Here is a 25,748-nt window from a genome sequence, read left to right as displayed (position 1 = left end):
CAAACTCCGTACAGAGAGCACCCGTAGTCAGGATCGAACCCGGGTCTCTGGCGCTGTCAGTGCTGTAAGGCAACAACTGTACCATTGCCCTGGTTCTTAAATATTTCTAAAATAACCGGAAGACTGGCATGAACCATTTGAACCAAAGCAAAAAAATATATATTTTGCTGGTGCTTCAGCGTGTTTCCGAACCAGGTATCAGTGCTAAAGTGTCCATGTGCAAGTAGGTGCATTAATGATACTTTTAAGGATATAAATCTTGTTAATTATTTGAACACTGTGTTCGGAAGCAACACAAACCATTACAAGCCAAAGCAGCAACTTAATTCCCTATTTACAAGACTTTTGCGCTCTGTTGAAGCTGTGTGTGACCAGAGTTAACAAGATTAATTCACAGATAAATGTCCACCTTTCGATCCACCCAGCTTCTCTGATTGCTAACTACATGTCCGGAAAACAATAACTAATTCCTATTAATGGGACCAGTTTCAGCTGACCATCCAATTAACCCCTGAATTGAAACATGCTACAGCACCTCCATAGACCAATATAGTAAAATAATCTATAAATAAATGTCCTCAGTGCAAATGGAACAATCTTTTGAATAAGATGAGTTCATTATTAATTCCCACACTTCTTCACTCTAAAGCTCTAATTACACTTCATGTAGATAAGATTCCTTAGTGATCTCAGTTCAGCTACAAATCCTTTAAAGGCATCTGTGATGGTTATATATCCAAAATCTACAAAAGAGGTAAGTTCAAAGGCAAGATATTACAAATGCTGGAAATCAGATATAAAAAAACAAAAAGTGTTGGAAATACTCAGCAGGTCGGGTGGCATCTGCATACAATGGCGTCTTGCACATCTTGTGCGTGGTGGTGGAAAGATAGGTGGAAACAGGGCCATGACGTAAACGCTCTTTCCTTGACCCCATTTATCTAACTTCAAGTAAACCTTGTATCCGCTCTCTCTCTCTCCATCCCTCCCCCACCCAAGTCGCACCAGCTTCAGAGTCGTCTTGTTGAGCCTCATTGTCTGTAACTCGCTCTCACCTAGCCCACATCTACCGATGGCCTTTCCTTTGTCATCGTTACTTTTTTTGCATATCTTTCATTCATTTGTTCTGTATCTCTCTACATCACCATCTATGTCTCTCATTTCCCTTTCCCCCGACTCTCCGTCTGAAGAAGGGCATCGACCTAGAAACGTCACCTATTCCTGTTCTCTAGAGATGCTGCCTGACCCGTGGAGTTACCCCAGCTTTTTGTCTATTTTCAATGATTGATTCCTTTTAAATCCTTGAACATTCTCCAAATTTGTCTCTATTGCTCCCAGTTTCTCTTCTATCCTTCCATGGCACCAAAGTGACATTTATCCAAATGTCAAATGGTACCTTTCTTGACTAGCATTACCCCTCCTTTTGCTCCTCATGCTCTTTGTGGTCTTTGTAGGGCCATTTTGATCTCCATCAATATTCTTCAGTCACTGTTTGGTGATGGGAATATCCTTGCCGAGTTCTACTCTGCACTTAGGCAGAACACACCAGTATAATCATGTAGAGTGGGATTTAGTTTAGAGATGCAACGTGGAAACAGGCCCTTTGGCCCACTGTATCCATGCTGACCAATGATCACCCATTCACACTCGTTCTATTCCACACACAAGGGACAATTTATAGAAGCCAATTAACCTACAAACAATCTTTGGAATGTGCGAATATCCATGTTGGTGCAGCAGCGAAGGATATTTCTAGGCCAGTTAAATATGAAATTATCTTAACCGATTGACTTTAGAGATGCAGTGTGGAAACAGGCCCATCGACCCGCCGTGTCTACGCCAACCAGCAATCACCCCCTACACTGACACGACCCTACACACAAGGGACAATTTTACAATTTTTACCTAAGCCAATTAACCTACAAACCTGCATGTCTTTGGAGTATGTGAGGAGAACTGGAGGACTCAGAGAAAACCAACGTGGTCACAGGGAGAACGTACAAACTCTGTACAGGCAGCACCTAGAGTCAGGATCAAACCCGGGTCTCTGGCGCTGTAAGGCGGTAACTCTACCACTGCGCCACTGTGCCGTTTTAACTTTAAAAGCAAATTGTGAGAGCTGATTCACTACTACATTATTTTTGCCAGTCATTGGAATAGGTGCTGTGGCTAATCTAGTACTTTAGCTGTATTTGCTTCAAGGTACAGGCAGTTATTAGATTGCATAATAAGTGAGAAATAGTTGCTCGCTGCAAGTAAAGTCGATTTATACTTGCTGTGACTTTTACTTTACTGTCATTTATACAGAATGCTGGAGTAACTCAGTAGGTCAGGCAGCATCTCAGGAGAGAAGGAATGGGTGACGTTTACAGTGATGAGTATATGTTTGCTGCCCGTCATGCAGCTTTGGTTTGCTGAGTTGCTGCAGCAATGTTCAGTTTATTTCTTAACAATCAATATTGGATATCAACTGTGCACAGCGGAAAAGTGAACTGTGGTCTCTAATTTCAACTCATCAGTTAACACAAAAAGCTGTGAATTTATTTCCCACTTTTGGTTTTCTTTATCTTCTCGTGCCAATACCCTGCACACAGGTTCAAAAACTATGAATGGAATGGCAATCTGTGCTGCTAAGTACTCTGGTGTTTTTATGTATTGCAATAGTTTACTCAGTCAGTGGTTTAATTAATCACCAGGAAAGCTTTAGACAAATTATTAAAAAGGGAAGTGAGAGATTTTCAATATTTCTACATTTGTCTGCTTTGCAGGTAATAAACATAGAGTAGGCACAAAATGCTGGAGTAACTCAGCGGGACAGGCAGAGTCTGAGGAATTCCTTCTCTCAGAGACGCTGCCTGTCTGAGTTACTCCAACATTTTGTGTCAATCTTTGGTGTAAAAGCTGGAGTAACTCAGCGGGTCAGACAGCAGCTCTGAAGAAAAGGAATGGTGATGTTTCGGGTCGAGACCCTTCATTAGACTCAAAGATGGCGAAGATGAGGGAGTGGGGGCTCGGAAGGCGGAAGTCATTAAAGTGACGAAGGGCGTGTGAGGTATCTTGGACATAGGTCGGGAGGGATCGGGCCGGGAATGATAGGATGGAGTCAAAATTATTTCAGTGGGACAGGAGTAGGCAGAAACAATGGGTCTCCAAGGGCAGTTCTTTTTATGGATTTTGGGGAGAAGGTGAACCGGGCTGTCTGAAGAAGGGTCTTGACCAGAACCAGATCGACTCCTTGATCTTACGTGTTTAGTTTAAGATTATGAGCTCCTACTCTAAAGGCTCCACAACACATTACTTCAGATGGAGGATGCCTGATTAGATTTTGGATGCAGGTTTTACAATTAAAAAAAAGCAGTTGTATTCACTGGATCTTAGCAGTATAATAAATATTAAGTTGTCAACCAGGAAGTTAATTAGAAGTGTTAAACATTGCTGTTCTCTATATGTTCCTTCAAACTCAAACAAGGTTTTGAATGAAAAAGTTTCAAATTTCTGATGAGGAAGTTTAAGTTAGAGTTTTAGTCATCAGAGTTCAGAGTTTTTCTGAACTCTGATGACTAAGTCCCATCGATCAGGGTTATAAAATAATTGCCTGGTTGTTCTTTGCTTTAAAATATTGACTCATGTGTTGCCTTGTGATTTTTCTTTCAATACCGAGACTACAATCTCCCATCTAGTCTTTCAATAACCTCTTATTTGGTGAAAGGAATGGTGGCATTTTCCTATGTAGTTTAAGTTCCACTTCCAGATTCAGGGACAGCTTCTTCCCAGCTGTTATCCAGCAACCTCCTACAACAAGAGAGCAGTCCTGAACTACTATCTACCTTATTGGTGACTCTCGGACTAGCTTTGATCAGACTTTACTGGCTTTACCTTGCACTAAATGTTATTCCCTTATCATGTATCTACTGTATACACGGTAAATGGCTCGATTGTAATCATGTATTGTCTTTCCGCGGACTGGTTAGCATGCACGAAAAGCTTTTCGCTGTACCTCGGTACAAGTGACAATAAATTAAACTGAACTGAAGTTTTCTACATTGTTAGATTACTTTTCCTTAACTTGAGAGATTTCCTGTTTTACTCCTACATCATCTTGTTCGAGTTGTAGACAATTTTGATCATTTATACCAGATTTTATAGGAAGCGTATAGATGCTGCTTAAAACTCAATAATACTCTGAAAATATATTTAGGTTTTTCTCACAAACTGGATTTTTGTGGTAGTTCTCAACTATTTTCTTATCTTTTAACTTGGTCTTGCCAAAATAACGGTGTATCAACCAAGACTTTTCTCCACTGACCTTTCTCTACTTTCAGATAATGGGCATTTACATCCTTCTATTTCCTCCAGTGCTAATTCCCTTTGCCCAAGGCACCTTACAGATTGTGGCGAAATTAGTTTGAGATTGCGTTTGAGTTCAGTTTATTGTCATGTGTACTGAGATACAGTGAAAAGCTTTTGTCGCGTGCTAACCAGTGGGCCGAAAGACAAATCATGATTGCAATCGAGCTATCCACGGTGTACAGCTGTTGGAGTAGAGTGATTGGAATGCGTGATTGCAAATCCACTCCTGTGACTAATGCTCAAAGAGTTGCCTGGCTTGGGCGCCATCTTGGATATTGTTTCCAATTACATTGGTGCTTTGGACCCATCTTGTTTCAAACTTGGCCTGTGTTGAACTCCAAACTTTTCAGAATCCATTTCATTTGCCATAATGGCAGTGCCATCTAAAATATTCATTGGTAGCCTCAGTGTGAGGTCCTCACCAAGGGCAATATGGTAACTTGAGACTCAGCTCAGTAGAATGTATCCCTGCGGTAGTGAAGGAATCGTCCAAAACTTTGGAAACTTTGGAAAAGGTAATCAACTTAATACAAATCGTCTAAAAAGCTGTTTTAGAAACGTTCGTGGGAAATAAGCCTTGTAAACCTTCATCTTCCAGATCACTCTCTTAACAGGAACAAAATGTATGTGTTTGAATGGAAAGTCAATTTTCAAGTGCTGTGATGTATCATTCCCAGTCTGATTCAGAAGGATACACAATCAAGTAGGTGTTTCAGTTACAATGCTTAATGACTTTCCGTCCCATTTATGAAGCTTTCACAGCAATTACAGCCTTTTAATTCTTTAAACCGAATTCCTCATCGGATGCCGACAACTTAAAGTAGATTTTTTAACCCAAAGTTACAACTTGAGGAATTTCAAATGTGTCACCAGAAATTTTTGGAGAAAGGTTTAATCCATTTAAAATAATTTTACAGATATCCTCAGGCATGATTCTGTAAAAATCAGTAAAATTATTGAAAAAATATGAAAAGAACACATTAAAATGTAATGTTACTGTCAAAGTAAAATGATTTATGAAGATTAATTTCCTAATTCCATCACTCTTGAATTAGGTAGCTTCCTTTTATTGCTAAGAGGGTGAATGAGGTATTTCAGCAGTAATTGTTGACTCAAAGTATAGAGTTCCAAACCTTATTTGTAAGATGTATGGGAAGGAACTGCAGATGATGGTTTAAACTGAAGATAGACACAAAAAGCTGGAGTAACTCAGCGGGACAGGCAGTATTTTCAAGGGTCTCGACCCGATACGTCACCCATTCCTTCTCTCCAGAGATGCTGCCTGTCCCGCTGAGTTACTCCAGCTTTTTGTGTCTTATTTGTAAGACTGTAGAAGTAGTTCTTGCCTTGAATGCTGAAACTGTCAGCAATGCCTTTTTTTAACTCTAGCCTCGATTATTCTAAAGCACACCAGATTCATCTCTCACTTTCATTCTTTCATAAACGCAAGGACAATCTAAACACTGCTGATTGCGTCTCAGCTCATTCATCCATCAATCCTGTGTGTGGCTCGCCATAAAGCAGTGTCTAATAAAAAGCGAAATCCTTGATCTTTTCTAAATCCACCCCACGCTAACTCCACATCTTCCTCCAGCATTGCAACCTCCCAAACAATTTAGATTTTCGACTCTCGGAGATCCATGAACTTAGTTGCTCCGCTAATGGAGACCAAGGCTTTAATTACCTATAACCTAGATCTGGACTTTCTTTTGTAACCCTTTCTTTAGCTTCTTCCTATTTCAGAGTGCTCCTTGAAAGCTACTTGTTTGGCATGGTCCGACCACACAGTCTGTGGATTCTATTCCATTTTATAAATTAAAAGTTCTTGAGATGTGCCATGGTACATCTTATTGGATTAAAAAATGTTACAAATTTGAGAAGTGTTATTTTGGTTTTATTATATTATGTCATTTTTAAGAACACAATGTATTTCCCATTTCTATCTCGCGAGATGTTCATCGACAATAAAGGGTCTGAAGAAGGGTCCCAACCCAAAACATCACCTATTCATGTTCTCCAGAGATGCTGCCTGACCTGTTGAGTTACTCCAGCCCTTTGGATCCTTCTGTGTAAACCAGAATCTGCAGTTCCTTGCCTCTACAAAGGGTCAGTCATGACGTCTTCATTCTAATGATCAGCAATGTGTTCTCTTGATAATTAATATGACAGCTAAATTATTAGGAATCTGCAGATTGCATCTGAGAAATCACCAGTTACAGATTATATATTTCTGAAGAGTCAGGGAAGAATAATCAGCGAAGTAGACGTGCCAAAAATGTTTTCATAAATAAATTCAACAGACCAAAAGATTCATTGGTGTCGGGCACTTTTGGGCACCAATGATTTAAATTGCTGCAGCATTTGCCTACAAAACTGCAAAGCAAAAGGAATTACTATTGAGAGCAGTAGTCATACAGCACAGAAACAGGCCCTTCGGCCCAATTTGCCCATGCCAACCAAGATTCCCCATCTATCGTAGTCCTATTTATCTTGTTTGGCCCATATCCCTCTCAACCTTTCTTGTCCATATACCTGTCCAAATGTTTTAAAAGTTGTTATTGTACCTGCCTTAACTACCTCCTCTGGCAGCTCATTCCATATACCCATCAACCTCTGTGTCAAAAATTTGTCCCGCAAGCTGTCATTAAATCTTTCCCCCTTCTCCTTAAACCTATGTCCTCGAGTGCTTGAGGCCCCTAACCCATGAGAAAGACTACGTACATTTAACCCATTGAATTCCCTCATGATTTTCTGCCCCTCTAAAAGATCATGCATCAGCCTTCTATGTCCCAAGCAATAACGTCACAGCCTGGTTAACCTTTCCCTCTAGCTCAGGCCCTTGAGTCCTGATAACACCTTGTAAATCTTTTCCGCACCTTTTTCAGCTTAATGGCATCTTTCCTATAGCAGGGTGACCAAAAAAGAACACACTACTCAAAGTGCAGCCTCACCAACGTCTTGAAGAACTGTAACATAACATTCCAGTTTCTATATTGAATTTCCTGACTGATGAAGGTCAGTCAGCATGCCAAAAGCCTCCTTTACCTCCCTATTTACCTGTAACACCACTTTCAGGGTATTATGTACTTGTATTCCTAGATCCCTCTGCTCCACAACATTCCCTAGGACTCTACCGTTCATTGTGAAGGTCCTGCCTTGAGTTGACTTCCCAAAATGCAACTCCTCACACTTATCGGAATTAAACTCCATTTGCCATTTGTAATAAAGAAAAGAACTACAGGTACTAGTTATGGACGCAGAGTGCTGGAGTAACTCAGCGGGTCAGGCAGCATCTTTGGAGAAGCTTTACAGGCAGTATCAGTCTGAAGAAGTCCAAAACGTCATCCATTCCTTCTCCCCAGGAATGCTGCCTGTCCCGTTGGGTTACTCCAGCATTTTATGTCTATCTCAGGAGGAAATGGATAGGTGGCGTTTCGGGTTGGGACTTTTCTTCGGACTCTGCTGGATCATCAAAGTCTCAAACCTCCTGTTACTCACATGGGGAAATGCTAGCTGGCAGTTCTACACAAAATTGCCCACATTTCTCTAGAAACTCCAGGACGATCTATCGCCCACCTGTAAGGTCAAGGTTAGCAGGCTCAATGAAGGAGGAGTAATTACAGAATTTGATAAACACATTCTGTTTGAAAGGCTTCAACATACTTTTACGAGAGGGTGTTTCTGCCTTAAAGGTTCACTCCAGTTCACTCAGAGAAATGGCAGATTCTACTAACAATGGAAATTCTGCGATGTAATATAATTACATTTTCAGCAAGGTTTTTAATGTCACAGCACAATTAGTGCACAAGGTGCGAAGAAAATGAAATTGGTGCCAAGCCGCTGAGGGACTGAAAGATCCATTGAATTTATTGAAGCAAAGATCGTGACAAAGAACTGCAGTCGAAAAGCACAACATCACGCTCGATTCCATCCAGGGTCAATGCAGGAAATCCAGCTGTTCCCTAGACTTGAAACTGGAACCAAAAAAACCCTAAAATTTGGAAGCTCAAACAACTGGGGATAGGAGGAGGGAGGTTGGGAAGGTGAACTGGACAGTGGGAAATAACATCCAATGTCCAGCATTTAAAAATTATGAGAGAAGTGAAATAAAATGTAAGAATATAAAAAATAATGATCGTCAACAGAAAAATCCTATGTTTTATATCCCTGATAAAGGAGATACAAGCAGGTGTAATGGTGAACAGTTTACTGAAACTAGTGACTCAGGCTATGAAATTAGCTGGAGGGCTAGAGCACAAATCTCAATAGGTGTGTTTAAGTTGCACTTAGAAAGCAGTTTTAACCTAATAACTGTGTCCCACTGTGCTCAACAGGAGTTTAATCAAACAGGTACACCAACACCGATTCAAAGAGAGCAACTTGAGATCAAGTCGTGGAAAGGTTGGTTGGATAAGTCTGGACTGGTCACGAGCGCTGCTCACGATTCATGCCATCAAGTACAGTAACAATTTTGTGGCATTGGTGATAGTGGACAATATAGAAAACAAAATGATAGGTTGGGTTTTGTAGCCAACAATAAGTATTGTTAGTGGAAACAAGGAACTGCAGATGTTGGTTTACAAAGAAAAAAGACACAAAGTGCTGGAATAACTCAGTAGGTCAGGCAGCATCCCTGGCGAGCATGTTTAGGTGACGTTTCGGCTTGGGACCCTACTTCAGAAAGCTGTTTAGTTTCGAGATACAGCAAAGAAACCGGCCCTTCGGCCCACCGAGTCCACGCTGACCAGCGATCCCCACACCACACGGCAACGGGGAGCACGTACCAGCTCCATACAGACAGCACTCGGAGTCAAGATCGAACTCGGGTCTATGGTGCTGTAAGGCAACAACTCCATCTCTATGCCACCCACTTGACTGAAAAAAAATATTTTGTGCTCCTTCCAATGAAAACTTGAGGAAACCTGGGAAACGAATCCTTCACCGTTTGGTCTGAAGCATGTCCACGGACTTGTAGTAAAACAAACCAGAGCACCAAGCAAAAAAATAATTGCTTTGACAACCGACTAAGTCATGACCCTGATTTAATTGAGCTGTCAAATTCTCATTTAGAAACATTGAAAAAATATTTAAAAAAATTATAGCACTTAAATAATTTGAAAGCATAAAAATATTCTCTGAAATATAAAAAAAATCCTAAAGCATTTAAACTCTTTGAAATTCTAAATGAATGATTTGTTACAGCTGCTTCAAAACTGAGAATGGTTAATAATACATTGAAGGAATGAACCTATCTAGAAACCACCTACACCAAGATCAAGCGATCACACTGTTCTGTTTACCATTGACCCAATCCTACTTTGCCCATTCTTCTCCCAGATTTTTTTCTCCCAAAAGTATTATTTATTTATAAAATATAGAGTAACTGGGAACGTCAGTCTGACAGTGACGACTCCACACTGAACTCCGTGAGGACTCTGACAGCAGTGGATGTCAATTGATCATTGAACTGCCCATTTCCTCCAGAGTTGCTGCCTGGCCCACTGAGTAACTCCAGCACTTTATGTACTATGCAAAACTCCAGCATCTGCAGTTCCTTGTGCCTCCATTTATCTGCTGGTCAGTGCTCACTTCCTGGTTTCCAGTTTAGATTAGTTTATTGTCAAGTGTAGATTTTAGATTTAGAGATACAGCGCAGAAACAGGCCCTTCGGCCCACCGGGTCCGTGCCGCCCAGCGATCCCTGCACATTAACACTATCCTATACCCACTAGGGACAATTTTTTTTTACATTTGCCCAGCCAATTAACCTACAAACCTGTACGTCTTTGGAGTGTGGGAGGAAACCGAAGATCTCGGAGAAAACCCGCGCAGGTCACGGGGAGAACGTACAAACTCCATACAGACGACGCCCGTAGTCAGGATCGAACCTGAGTCTCCGGCACTGCATTCGCTGTAAGGCAGCAACTCTACCGCTGCACCACCGTGCCGCCCTGTACTGAGGTACAGTGAAAAGCTTTTTGTGGCGAGCTAACCAGTCAGCAGAAAGACTATATACGATTACAATCGAGCCATCCACAGTGTACAGATACAAGATAAAGGGAATAATGTTCAGTGCGATATAAAGTCCAGTAAAGTCTGATTAAAGATGGACACAAAATGCTCGAGTAACTCAGCGGGACAGGCAGCATCTCCGGAGAGAAGGAATGGGTGATGTTTTGGGTCGAGACCCTTCTTCAGACAGATGTCAGGGGAGTGGGAGGTACATAGATAAGGAAGTGCATAGATAAGAAAGTGTAAGGTGTGAAAACAGGACAGAGGGAATGAGGTTCAAAGAAAATGTAGAATAGGTCATTGTTGGCTGGGTGATAAAAACAAAAAAGAGAGATAAAATGTAGTCGGAGGCAATAAGAGTGGTTGGAGAACTGGGAAGGGATGGAGAGATAGGGAAAGAGAGAGGGAAAGAAAGAAATCTGATTAAAGATAGTCTGAGGGTCTTCAATGAGGTAGATAGTAGCTCAGAACCTCTCTCCAGCTGTTGGGAGGATGGTACAGTTGCCTAATAACAGCTGGGAAGAAATTGTCCCCGAACATAGAGATAGACAGAATGCTGGAGTAACTCAAAGGGTCAGGCAGCATCTGTGGAGAAAAAGGATGGGTGACGTTTTGGGTCGGGACTCTTCCTCAGACTGCCGGGTGTGCGTTTTCACACTTCTGTACCTCTTGCCTGATGGGACAGGGGAGAAAAGGGAGTGACCTGGGAGAGACTTGTCCTTGATTGTGTTGGTTGCCGTGCCGAGGCAGCCTGAAGTCTACACTTCACAAGCTCGAAAATATGGAAAATGGTGCCTGTGTTTTACAAACAATGCCTTGCACAATCTGGAGCATGGTGTGACTTTAGCCATTTCCACCAGGGTGACAGGTTTGTAGAACGTGGATAGATATTCAATGGATATTTGAAAACCGGCAGGTTGAGAATATTGATTTTGGGTAACATTGTGTGAGATGCCTGGTCCTTCCTGCATATGCTTCCTTGTGTAGATAATCAAACCCTGTGGCGAAGGTATCACAAAATGCTGAAGTAACTCAGGGGGTCAGGCAACATTTCAGGAGAGAAGGATTGGGTGACGTTTCGAGTCGAGACCCTTCTTCAGACTGATGTCAGGTGAGGGGGCAGGACAAAGAAAGGATGTAGTTGGAGACAGGAAGACAGTGGGAGAACTGGAAAGGGGGAGAGGAAGAGAGGGGCAGAGGAACTATCTGAAGTTAGAGAAGTCAATGTTCATACCGCTGGGGTGTAAGCTGCCCAAGCGAAATATGAGATGCTGTTCCTCCAATTTGCGGTGGGCCTCACTATGACAATGGAGGAGGCCCATGACAGAAAGGTCTCCTGAGAGGCTGCCTGACCCCCTGAGTTACTCCAGCATTTTGTGACACCTTCGATTGGTACCAGCATCTGCAGTTATTTTCCTACACAAACCCCGTGGCGAGCGAGGTTGGTGATTACTATTATTATGCCTTATTAGGGGATGATTGAGAATTGGCGACTGGTTAACTTTGCGGGATGGTGGTATAGGCTGGATTCCAACTGGGGATGGAGTGCCGCTGTCTGGTGAGATGCACGCTGTAAATGACTGCCCGCTTTCGCTCACCAACATTGAACATCGTGCTCTATCGTTGACAGAGGTCGACAAGTCCACGAATGTAGAAGCAAAGAAACTGCAGATGCTGGTTTATACTAAAGATAGACACACATTGCTGGAGTAGCTCAGCGGGTCGGGTAGCATCGCTGGAGAAGAAGGATATGCCACCTTTCGCGTTGGGACCCTTCTTCCCGACCTATCCCTTATTTCTCCAGATGTGCTGCCTGATCCCTTGAGTTTCTCCAGCACTTTGTATCTATCTTGTGTGAATCTGTGGAATTCCTTGCCAGAGAAAGGTGTAGAGGCCAAGTCAGTGGATATTCTGAAGGCAGAGATAGAAAGATTTTTGATTAGTACAGGTTATGGGGAGAAGGCAGGAGAATGGGGTTAGAGGGAGAGATAGATCAGCCATAATTGAATGGCAGAGTGGGCTTGATGGGCCGAATGGCCTAATTCTACTCCTATCCCTTGTGACGTTATAAATCCATAAGTAGATCTGCGGGCAGCTGAGGTAGCGGTGATTTTCCTTGTTCATGATGTTTGGAACAGTACTCCTGTTCTTCTTGAGCTGACAAAAGTAATTTTCACTTGAGTGTTGGATGTCCTCCCTCTGAACTGCCAGTGCTAACTGTGTGCATCACCCAATGCTATTTTAACGCCACAATCAGATGGTCCATTAATCCCTAGGAAGCAAGGTTGGACCTGATTACTTCCCAATGCAGTCTGAATCCATTCTGGCCAATGACTTAACGGGTTCAGTTCACCGAGTCTCCACATCATGTTTGGCACCTCCACCCGACATGACAACCCTCGCCTGTCTATTCCCTCCACAGATGTTACCTGGCCCGCTGAGTTCCATCAACACTTTGTGTTTTGCTCAGGATTCCAGCCTGTGCAGTTCCTTGCGTCTCCAGGAGAACTCTTTAACCGCCCTTTCGGCTTAGTCCCCTGGTTAAATCTATTCTGCATTTACCACCTGTATGTGTAAAGGGTCAACCATGCATTAGCGGTATCTCAGAGTACAAGGGTTGTGGGTTTAAGTACCACTCAGGCACCTAGGCCACAGAATCTAGGCTGAATCATCATTATAGACACAAAATGCTGGAGTAACTCAGCGGGTCAGGCACCATCTCTGGAGAAAAGGAATAGATTGTCGCAATAAACTTCTTCAACAAAGAACAAGTTTCCAGTCTCGCCATAAGATGACGTTTTGGGTCGAGACCCTTCATCAGACCCTCAATCATTCACCATTGATGGGGGAGAGATGGTGGATGTGCTTTCAACTGAGTCATTAACCCGAGGGCACACCATGCCATCTTTGAACAACCCCATCAACAATCTAAAAAGTACCTGACACGAAACACTGCTTCTCTTTTTCACAGATGCTGTCTGACCTGCTGAGTGTTTCCAGCTTTTCCGTTTTTTTTTAAATCAGAGATTACCAACATGTGCAGATTTTAAAGCATTCCATTATCCACAAATTGCCATTTGCATGATTGTATTACTGTTTATAGGGACTAGTTGGCGTCTGTGGATCCGACATAACAGGGAATACATTTCATTGTAAAGCACTCAAGGGAGAATCTGGAGCCACACAGTGCAATTCATTCATTTAAATACGGTATTGACACGACCTAATGTTCTTAGTCCAACCAAAGCGTTTACATTCCAACTGTTTTCATTGTGAATGACTACTGCTTATTTGAACGATCAAGTAGAGTGGAGAAAGTAAAGAAGGCAGATGTTCATATCATTTAGGATCTAACAGCCTTGTGATGAACACCAATTCCCCTTTCCCCTCTGTGTCCCACCTGGATTTGGACCAGTTTCTTCCCCCCACCTACATTCCTTCTTCTGGCTTCACAATTCGCAACTGTTCAACCCTTGTGTTTCATGCCTTCTGTTTTCGGCCTTTGTCCAACCATCTGGCTCTCAAACAACCCTCCTCACCTTTGTCGGCTATTACCTGCCAGATGGACATTCTCTCCAGAGGTGCTGCCTGTCCTGCTGAGTTCCTGCAGCATTTTGTGTCTATCTTCGGTGTAAACTAGCACCTCCAGTTCCTTCCGACATATTACCTGCTAGGCTTTGTCCTGGCCCTTCTCTCTTTCCAACTTCCCCTTTACAATCATTCTGCAGGCTCCCCAGACTGAAAGAACGTCTGAAGAAGGGTCTCGACCCAAAACGTCATCTACTCCTTCTCTCCAGAGATGCGTCTGTCCCGCTGAGTTACTCCAACTTTGTGTCTATCTTCGGTTTAAACCAGCATCCGCAGTTGCGTCCTACATTGACACGTCGCCAGAAATGCTGCCTGACCCGCTGTTAATCCAGCACTCCGCGTCTTCTTTTGTCAAACAGCGGCACGCCAAAGTTGGTCTGAACAGTGTGAAACACTAGCCATGGAGATTTTCCACATGGACTCTGGTGGAAAGACTTAACAGCCGACTTGGCAGCGGACTCAAACCTCCGACTTCCACGTGAAAACTGTGATTCTGTGACCTCAAACCTGTGGTTTTTGCTTGTGCAAGTTTGATTCCCCAGTTGACAGAAGATTACCTTGCGCGCAAACGAACTCGTTGTTACCGCAGTGGGGAAATTGAACGGCGCAGAAATCAAATCTCAGCCAGTTTGCTGTTTTTTTTAATTTTAAAGGCACAATAATTATTTGGAGACAAGTGCTGTTTTGAACGGAGGCCAGTTCAGCGGTTTAACAGCTTTTGGAACTTGCCTCGTACTATATTGAAGATAAGCACAAAATGCTGGAGTAACTCAGCGGGACGGGCAGCATCTCTGGATAGAAGGAAGTTTCGGGTGGAGACCCTTCTCCAGACTGAGGAAGGGTCTCGACCCGAAACGTCACCCATTCCTTCTCTCCCGAGATGCTGCCTGGCCTGCTGAGTTACTCCAGCATTTTGTGAATAAATCCTTTCTTCAGACTATTCACAAAATGCTGGAGTAACTCAGCAGGTCTGGCAGCATCTCGGGAGAGAAGGAATGGGACTGTTCAGACTGTTCCGCTGAGTGACTCCAGCATTCTGCGTCTATCTTCAGTGTAAACTGTTCCTTCCTACACATCCTTACTACTATTTCGGTTTAAGGATGAATCTGTTAGAAGTCCCACTATCTGTCTAACCTGTATGACATTACACCTGGCCGGCTTTAATTTCAACGACGAAGCTTCTATCGCGGGCAATCTTTTCACCCATCTCCCAAACTAGAAGAGAACAAAAATCTAAGTTTCAAATGACCAGCGTTCGAACGGATTTTTAAGTTCGATGACTGTTGTAAAATCAAAGCTGACGATGTCAGTGTGACATGTAGAATAATGCAGAATGGTTAGCGGGATGGGAAACGTTTAACCTGTCCTTTTAAACTTGATCGACCAATCAATCAATCATTGGTGTTGAGCATAGAACGGAATATTCGCTGGGATGTCTGAGATTTAATCTGTTACCCTTAATAGTCTAAACTTTTGATGCAATCCAACTAAACGATGAAGAACCCCCCACCTCAAATAGAAACATTTAAACTTACCCCGGTTATGACGGCAGAAAGCACGAAACTGATGACAGCAACGCTGATGAGAGCGAAGAGAAAGCTCTTCATCGTGGCCTTCCTTTGAGGTTGTGGTTTTCTTTAGCACAGCTTGGCACGTTTGCACCGGTCGCCCGTTCCGTTAGGATGTCTGCTGTCCTGTGCTGCAATATAACGGAGCCAGAGCACATTGGGCGAGGCTCTTACAAAAGTCAACTCACAACTAGTTTTATTTATTTGTGCTTTGTGGACAAAAAAAAAATCCACTTGTGTAGATTTTCCAACAACACTATTCAACATAAAAAAAAGGGTACTTCAAGTGCTATTTGGATATTGGTAAATTAAATATAACACATGTTTTTATTTAGCAAGTACATCCAGTGTACATAGATATGGCACTAGTGGAAATCAAAGTAGTTTTTGAACTGGAGCCTGAAAATAAAAAGTACATTCCATTGTGAAACTTGTCTCACCAAGATTAGTTATTCTTGGGTGTGCTAGATGACAGTCAGATTTAATTTACTATAATGGGACACAGATTTTGTGAAAGAAAGAGGAATATGGACAGAGCATAGTTTGAAACACTTTTAATGTTAAATCACTGTCCCAATATGTGGCAGATCATGTTCTCCCAGGAACTGATCAACAAGGGTTGAAGTTGGGTCTCGACCTGAAATGTCACTTATTCCTTTTCTCCAGAGATGCTGTCTGACCCGCTGAGTTACTCCAGCTTTTTGTTTCTATCTTCGGTTTAAACCAGCATCTGCAGTTTCTTTGTACACAACAAGCAGATCAACTGTTTTTAGTAGCACTCTAATCGGTCTGAAGAAAGGTCCCGACCCGAAACATCACCTATCCATGTTCTCCACAGATGCTATCTGACCGACTGAGTTACTGGAGCACTTTGTGCCTCTTTTTGAACACCAGGATCTGCAGTTCCTTGTTTCTGTAACTGTTTGAAGTTTTGGGTCAAGGGATAAATATTGGCCACCACATTTGAAAATCCTCCCAACTGCTCTTCTTGAAATGAGGTTATGTCATAAAGTCAGTGTCATACAGCACAGAAACAGGCCCTTTGGCCCAGCTTTTCATCAGCTGCGTATCATGGTGAGATTTCCTTGAAATAATGACCCTACCGGTAAAAGCAATTGTCATTCAAATTCCAGTGTATTCTGGCACTGCCTGGTGGAGTCTACTTCAAGATTTGTGTTTAGTGTCTATCATCATTTTTTAAAAAACCACTTTTTACTCTTATAATTAGTTATAGATGCAAAAATTCATAAATAATTGAAGAATTATTTTAATAAAAGGGCGCAGCAGTTGAGTTGCTGACTTACAGCACCAGAGACCCAGGTTCGATCCTGGCTACGGGTGCTTGTCTGTATGGAGATTTTACGTTCTCCCCGTGACTTGCGTGGGTTTTCTCCAAGATCTTCGGTTTACTCCCGCACTCCAAAGACGTACAGATTTGCAGGTTGGTTGGCTCGGTGTGAATGTAAAAATTATCCCAAGTGTAGCATAGTGTTAGTTTGTGCAGACTTGATTGGCCAAAGAGTGCTGTTTCCACACTGTATCTCTAAACCAAACTAAACTAAACTATAGAAAGGTATCCACTTAATGTTGGGCTCTTCAGATCCACACGTTCCAATTTGTAAACCGTAGTTACAACTTTATAAGTCAGTTTAAAGACAGTTACACCAAAGAAAAATACAATAATGTACATTTTCCCAGATTTTATATCTGTAAAGATATCGACAGTATCAGCATTGCACAATGAAACTGTGCATGTCTCCAATCTATGCATGTGGTTTCAACACAAAGATCTGGAAGCTATTGACTATAATACTCTGTTCCTCTGCACAGTGTACAGATCTGATAGATAGAAATATTTGCAAAATTGTTGAAATTCAACTTTTTCCATTTTTGTCTCTAAAACCTTTTTGGGAAAAAGTTAAGCTTTGTTGAATGAGTGTGGTGCAGGATTGAACACCAAGTAAAGCTACAATTATTGCTGCATAACACTCTAGTCCTGAGAATATGCAATAGTTCCTTCAGAATAATTATTCAAAATGTAATATCTTTTGAAAATATATAATGAACAGATTATTCACCATTTCCTAGCATACCATTAATCAGCACAAGTGAAATGAGAAGCAGATTTAACATTTCAGGTTGAAGATCTTTTGTTAGAGTTCTTTGACTGGAAGCATAAACAATGTTGCATATGTTGCCCGACCAACTGAGTTTTTCCAACAATTTTATTGTTGCTTTTCTTTCAAATTTCTAGCATTTGCAGAGATTTTTTGATTTCCCCCCACCTTAATATTATGTGAACAGCCCAATCTATATTTTATATTCTGTAAAATATTTTCAAAGTTTGTTGAAATTCAAAGCTTTCTATTTCTTGGTTTGCATTGGGATCATGGCAAACTGCTCAGAATACTTAATCTCACCCTTGGTCTAAGATACTTACACTATCCTTTATTCATGGGATGCATTTAACTTCAGATTTATTTCCAATTTTCATCAATTTCAGACAGTTTACGTTTTAAATAAATATCCTAAATATACGGATAATTACAACAAAATTGACAATCAAACAGCAAACATTACAATGCAATACAATACAATACATCTTTATTGTCATTGTACAGGGGTACAACGAGATTGGGAATGCGCCTCCCATATGATGCAATAAATTAATTAGCTAGTCAGGATTCATTTAAACAACCCAATGAGACAAATTAGAACAGTTTTAAAACAGAATAAAGTGCATGTAGATATGTGCCGGTTCACTGTGCGATGTGACCATCCGGCTCAGCAGCACCGGTTCATAGCAGCTATGGCCCTGGATGGCATCCATTTCTAGCACTGGGAGACATAAATGTACGGAATAGCCTGATTGTAGAGATTGATTCATAAATCCACAAAGTTTATATATTTTCTGCACAAAAATGCATTAGTTTATTGGAACACCATTATATCATGCAAATAAGTAGCAATTCCCTCCACAATTTTTCCTTCAATAATAATTTGATCACATGCCTGATATTGGTGACAAGCATTTTGAAATGCTTTCGTTACACCTGCAGGCAATTGTTAAAACATATACTCGTTCCAACAGCATAATGTGTAAAGCAAACTAGTTCAATGAAAGGCAGTAAAAGCTATTAATACCGCTGAATGCTTCAAGATGTGTCACACCATCCTTGAACTTGTGGATCTCGTGCATTCTGTCTAAATTGAGTTTTCACAAACTTAAATGAATTATAAAGACCAATGAAACATATTTCCTTCCACGAAATCGAGTTGCAAAATTATTTTATATGATGGAACCTTGATGTAATGTGGAAGATGTTCCAAACTTGGATTAGGATAGAGAAAAGAAAGCTTGCCTTGGTTGATCTATGACAGCCTGCCAGCACTTTGTGAAAGCTAGAAAATGGTTGTGTTTCTGAATAAGGTTTATACCAAACGGGGAGATAGAGACTGGTTCATCACTGACTTGCTGGGGCTAATCAAATAGATTTCCACCAAAGAAGAGAAATAGTCAATAAATTGTAGATGGATTTTGATTAAAAAAAAGCCTTTAGAAACATAGAAACATAGAAAATAGGTGCAGGTGTAGGCCATTCGGCCCTTCAAGCCAGCACTGCCATTCAATACTGATCAAAAATCAGTACCGAGTTCCTGCCTTTTTCCCCATATCCCTTGATTCCGTTAGCCCTAAGAGTTTAATCTGATTTTCCCTTGAAAACATCCAGTGAATTGGCCTCCACTGCCTTCTGGGGCAGAGAATTCCACAGATTCACAACTCTCTGGGTGAAAAAGGATCCTAAATGGCCTACCCGTTATTCTTAAACTGTGACCACCCTGAGGAAGGGGAAGAGGAAGGGGGGGAGAACAAAGTGGGACCTGTACTTTGTAACTTTGTAAGCGCCCTTTATGGGCGACTATTTGCATACTTTGGATACAAGCAAAGAGTTTCACTGTGACGATAAAGAATTCAATTCAATTCAATTCAATTCAATTCAATTCAATTCAATTCAATTCAATTCAATTCAATTCAATTCAATTCAATTCAATTCAATTCAATTCAATTCAATTCAATTCAATGAAACCATAGTCTATTGATTAAAGGGTAATGCATGGGGAGGCTGGATTGAGACTTGATTTAGACAGAATGCTCTTTTATTGTGTAAATCAAGGCTCCCCGTATTTCATAAAGACCTATTAGTAGATGGCATCTCACATTGTGCCAAAGCAATTTAAAGTCAATGAGGTACTCTTGAAGTGCAATTAGTGTTATAATGTAAAGAAGATGCCAGATTTTCTTTTCTTGCACCATGCTTCCGCAGATGGCAATGTGATTATTAGTGTGTAGAAAGGAACTGCAGATGCTGGTTCATACCGAAGATAGGCACAAAGTGCTGGAGTAACTCAACGGGTCAGGCAGCATCTTTGGAGAAAACGGATAGGTGGCATTTCAGGTCGGGACCCTTCCTCAGATTATTGGTATCACTATCTCCTTCCTGTATTCCGTCTCGTCATTGTTTGAGATCCGGCTCGACTATGGTGGCGTCATCTGCAAACTTGTCAATGGAGCTAGGACAGCATTTGGCCGCACATTAATGAACGTATAGGGAGTATCGTAAAGAGCTGAGAACACATCTTTACAGGGTACCAGTGTTGAGAATTACCATAGAGAAGGTTTCGTCGCCTATCCTTACTGAATGTGGTCTCTGGATCAGGAAGTCGAGGATTCAGTAACAGAGATGAGTGCTGACTCCAAGGTCCAAGACTTTGGATGAGTTTGGTTGGGATTATGATGTTGAAGGCAGAGATTTACTCAGTAAATAGGAGTCGGACGTGAGTGGCCTTGTTATCCAGATGTTCCAGCGATGAGTGCAGGGCCAAGGAGATGGTGTCTAGCATGGACCTGTTGTGATGGCAGATGCACTGCATTGGATTAAGGCTTTCTAAGAAGCTGGAGTTAATGTGTGCCACCACTAGGGCACTAGGTGGTGCAGCGGTAGAGTTGCTGCCTTACAGTGCCAGAGACCCAGGTTTGATCCTGGCTTCAGGTGCTGGCTATGTGGAGTTTGTACACCCTCCCCGGGTGCTCTGGTTTCCTCCCACACTACAAAGACGTACAGGTTTGCAGGTTAATTGGCTTCGGTAAATAATTGTCTCTTGTGCATGTAGGATAGTGGTAGTGTGTGGGGATCTCTGGTCGGCACAGACTCGGTGGGCTGAAGGGCCTGTTTCCATGCTGCATCTCTCAACTAAAAAATGGTCTCTCAGAGTACTTCTTGATGGTGGATGTCAGAGCTATTGGATAGTAGTCATTAAGGCAGGCTACCTTCGTTTTCTGTGATACTGGGATGATAGTGGTCTTCAGAATGGAGAAGTGAGAGGTTAAAGATGTCAGCTGGCCCAGGCAGGTCCAGAGGACGCAATCTGAGACTCCATCTGAGCCATTGCTTTGTGCAGTTTCACTCTCAGGAAGGCCATTCTGACATCTGCAACAGTGACCATGGGAACAGTTGTATCCAAGGGTGTCGTGGCAGTGATTTCCTTCCATGATCTAAGTTGAAAGAATAAAAGGACATACCTTTAGAAAGGAGGTGAGAAGGATTTTTTTTAGTCAGAAATGGTGAATCTGTGGAATTCATTGCCACAGACGGCTGAGGGTGCCAAGCCAATGGATATTTTAAAGGCAGAGATTGACAGATTTTTGATTAGCAATAGTGTCAGTGGTTATGTGGCGAAGACACGAGAATGGGGTTGAGAGGGAAAGCTAGATCAGCCATGATTGAAAGGAGGAGTAGACTTGATGGGCCGAGTGGTCCAATTCTGCTGCAAGAACTTGTGAGCATAAAGTGAGTATATTATGATTAAATCATGCATTTTGAATGACACTGATTGAAGAATAAACATTGTTCAAGATGCTGTGGATAACTCTTCTCTTCTGCAAATAATTCCACGGCAGCATTAAGGGGACCGCCATAAGGGGGGTGGGGAGAACAATGGACAATGGAGGATCGGGAGTGGAGGGGCCACCATGAGGGGGTGGGGAGAACAATGGACAATGGAGGACCCAGCGTGGGGGGGTCGCCATGAGGGGGTGGGGAGAACAATGGACCATGGAGGACCCGGCGTGGGGGGGGGGGGCGCCGTAAGGGAGGGGGAGAACAATGGACAATGGAGGACCCGGTGTGGGGGGACCGCAGTGGGGGGGGGGGGGGGGGGGGGAGAGGGAGAACCAAGGGGGATCTGGCGCAGATGCTGTGTATACTTTGGAACTTTGTTAGCCCCCTTATTTGCCTACCTATTTGCATACCATTTGCATACCTTGCAAACCTTTGACTATTTGCATTCCATTGGATATGCAAGCGAAGAATTTCACTGTGACTTGACACGTGACAGTAAAGTATTCATTCATTCATTCATTCATTCATTCATTCATTCATTCATTCATTCATTCATTCATTCATTCATTTTTTCATTCATCCATTCATTCATTCACTCAGTCCCAATGTCCACCACTTTGTTCTGGGTTGTTGAATGGTGTTTTGGGCTGAAACCAGAAAACTCCAAATTGAGATTGTTCCATTAGAACTGGTCGGACTTCCTTCACTGATGCAAGTTCATATCTACCAGAAGGAATGGAATATGCTTATGGAGATCATGACAGTTTCTTTTGGGTCACAATAATTTCCAGCGCATTAAAAATCACTGTGGGTTAAAGCTGCCTCACAGCACCAGAGACCTTGGCTCAAGCTTGAACTCGGGTGCTGTCTGTGTGGAGCTTGCATGTTCTTCCTGTTACCGCATGAGTTTCCTCCATGTGCTCCGATTTCCCCCCACTCCCCAAAAGATTTGTGGATTTATAAGGTTAATTGGCTTTGGTAAAATTACCCCTAAGATAGGCACAAAATGCTGGAGTAACTGAGCAGGGTAGACAACATCTCTGGAGAAAAATAATGGGTGAGATTTAGGATCAATACACTTCTTCAGATGGAGCGTTAGGGAGAGGGACTCTAGCAATATGGAGGGGGAAGGTGTGAAAACAACATATTTAAACAGACGATGATAAAGAAATGCAGAATGGTTCATTGACAGCTGAAGGGGAAGGTGACAAGGGGGAAAACAATCAGTAAAATTAATCAGAAGGCCAGTGAAACTAGTCAGAGAACTGGGGTGGGCAAGGGACGGGGAGAGAGGGAAACCAAGGGTTAGTTGAAGTTAGAGAAATCAATATTAATTCTGGGTTGTAAGATGCCCAAGCGAAATATGAGCTGCTGTTCCTCCAATTGTTTCTCCCTAATGTGCAAGGAGTAGATGAGAAACTAAGATAAGAACTGGTGTGGTCGGCATGGACATGGTGAGCCAAAGAGCCTGTTTCCATGCTGTATCTCAAAACTAAACCAAATTAAATTTCTTTCTTCCTAAGATTGTATGTTTGGGTGTTAACAATCCAGGTACAATTAATTGTTTAACTTGCCTTTTCGTATTTATTTAGATCCAAATGCGTTCAGTGACTCGCCGTCTATCCAGCCCAACATTTGTTGATTTTACAAGCGTTTTTTTGTTCATTCCTATCCACTAATATTTTATCATTGTGCAATAAACTGGTCATTTTCTTTTCTTTTTAATCTCTTAAAAATGAAAATTTGAATAATATATCAAGCACCAATTTTACAAGACCATTCTCAGGCTGGCTACGTGCTGTCATTTTCATGAATGCATCTGAATAATTTATTTGTTTTATCTTTGCCTCTGTTGTGAATAGGATTTAGGTCTGCTGACTCCTACTCTGTGATTTTAAATCACTCGACGGATATCGACGATTGCAGAATAAAACATGACTCGGGCGGGACATTTGCATGCAATATATCAAGTATTATGGTTACGTTCACTGTTCAATTGAATTGTATTACGTTGACCAGAATCTATGGGAGAATGTTGGCATTTGCCTTCTTATCAGCAGGAATTTCTGGATTTCTGCAAAAAATCTCCGATCCCCAAAGTCCTCGAAGCTATTCTTGATAATTTTCCAACAGATCTGACAGGTAGTGAGAACTTGTGGCAGTCCCTCCCCACTCACTGTGGGGATTCAGCTCAAACAAAACTGCTCGGGAATGGGGTTGTCAACGCTACAACTACTCCATGGATTGAAATGGAGCAAAACACTGGAGAAAGACTATGGTAGGTGGGAGAAAATGTAGTTACTTTCATTGCTTGAGTGTTTTTCAGTGTTCATGCTCGATTGTTTCTTCAATTATTTTCATAATCATAGAAGTGGTCATTGGTTTATGGACTCCTATAAATCCACATGATGAGGATACGTCACCGACACTCAAATATCCCCTTGGTTGTCCATCTAAAGTTTAGAGGCAGACCTCAGTGGGATTATTGCACTGCATATTATTTGGTTCAGAGGCAGATTATCCTACATTTAGCAAAAGTTTATTTAAACACGAAAGGATAACGACAGAAGCTAATTTAGCCTATTCCATAAACTATGTATAGTCTACCTTGCCCCGATTCCATCTGAACTACATTATATGCCACATTAAAACATTATTACATGTTTTATAATATTCTAAATGATGGCAATCATCTTCAGAAGAAAACTTCAAGATAAATAGTAATCTAACTCTACACACGGGATTGAAGTCCCGCCAATTGTTTTCACAGACGAGATGTCCATGGAACATTTAAGTCTATTTGTGCAGAGAGTAATCCCAAATTAGACAATTAAATTTACCGATCCTTTACAAAACACTAATTTTTTGTCTATGAGTGTGAACCTGAATTCCAGTCCCTTTAACCCTCAATTTGATTCCCACTCGCGATGCTCCAGTCTTGTCATTAATAAATTCAGCTTTAGCCAGTGATCCTCTTTCTTGTATGAGAGTAGACAGTGATAATGCAGAAAGACAAGCACTAATGATTTGAGGGATTTAAGCGGGTGATTTTACAGTGGATGATTAAATTTGGTACAACGTTCATTTGTTTAGAAGTTACAGGAGCAGAATTAGGCCATGTGACCGATCAAGTCTACTCCTCCATTCAATCATGGCTAATCTATCTCTTCCTCCTGACCCCATTCTCCTGCCTTCTCCCCATAACCCTGACACCCAAACAAAATCAAGAATCTATTTATTTCTGCCTTAAAAATATGAATGGACTTGGATTGCCTTCTGTGGCAACGAGTTCTGCAGATCCACCACTCTCTGACTAAATAAATTCCTCCTCATCTCCTTCCTAAAGGAAGGTCCTTTAATTCTGAGACTATGATCTCTGGTCCTAGACTCTTCCACTAATGGAAACATCCTCTCCACATCCACTATATCCAAGCCTTTCGCTATTCGGGACAAAGGCACCACAAAGGCACCTCGATGTACTATTCTGTGCTATTGATATTTCTATCTCCTTTTATTATAACAATTCTCTACGTCACTTGAAATTTTCGCACTTTGCTAGTTATCATAAACACCTCAGAACTTATAAATAATTTACTTAGAGAAAGTTCTCATCATGTCTTCTTTCAGCTTGGCTCGGTAAATATCATGAAAAAAGATAATGTCATATTGCTGTTTGTGGGATCGTGCTTTGCTACATCCCTTCATAATTCCTTAGTTGACAATAAACTCCTTTGGTTCATTCAGAAATTATGAAAGGTGCCATGTAAATAGTTTTTTTTTGTCATAAGCAATTACTAATTCTACATTTTATTTCCTTCTGTTCTTCACTCAATCACTTTACAGATGAATTTTATTTTTCTGTGCTTCATAGTTTTCTTCTCAAGCTATTTCCAATATATATACACACACACACACACACACACACACACACACACACACACACACACACACACACACACACACACACACACACACACACACACACAAACACACACACAAAAACACACACACAAAAACACACACACAAAAACATACAAAAACACACACACAAAAACACACACACAAAAACACACACACAAAAACACACACACAAAAACACACACACAAAAACACACACACAAAAACACACACAAAAACACACACAACACAAATAACAATGTAAAAAGACAAAACAATAGACAACAAAAAGCACAGGACACACAGATACAATTTTTACACAAACAGCCATCACAGTGATTGCTCTAGGCATACCCTCACTGTGATGGAAGGCAAAGAAAAGTCTTATCTCCTCCTCATTCTTCTCCCGTGGTGCCACGAGGTGATCGAGGCTC

The 25,748-nt window shown here is 41.7% G+C and overlaps 1 protein-coding gene across 1 annotated transcript in view; it reads right to left on the bottom strand.

Moving 5' to 3' along the window:
* prok2 (prokineticin 2) overlaps positions 1-15,556 on the bottom strand; it is a 29,074-nt gene extending 13,518 nt beyond the window's left edge. The window contains exons 1-2 of the mRNA XM_078413759.1: positions 15,485-15,556; positions 15,084-15,164 (exon numbers count right to left, since the gene is read on the bottom strand). Of these exons, the coding sequence (XP_078269885.1) occupies positions 15,084-15,164; positions 15,485-15,556 (153 nt within the window). The remainder of the gene's footprint in view (positions 1-15,083; positions 15,165-15,484) is intronic.
* Positions 15,557-25,748: the final 10,192 nt, after the last annotated feature.

Source organism: Rhinoraja longicauda, chromosome 17 (genome assembly GCF_053455715.1).
Source record: "Rhinoraja longicauda isolate Sanriku21f chromosome 17, sRhiLon1.1, whole genome shotgun sequence".
NCBI lineage: Eukaryota > Metazoa > Chordata > Chondrichthyes > Rajiformes > Arhynchobatidae > Rhinoraja > Rhinoraja longicauda.
The sequence above is the reverse complement of the archived record's forward strand: the minus strand, read 5'-3'. Positions and strand labels throughout refer to the sequence as shown.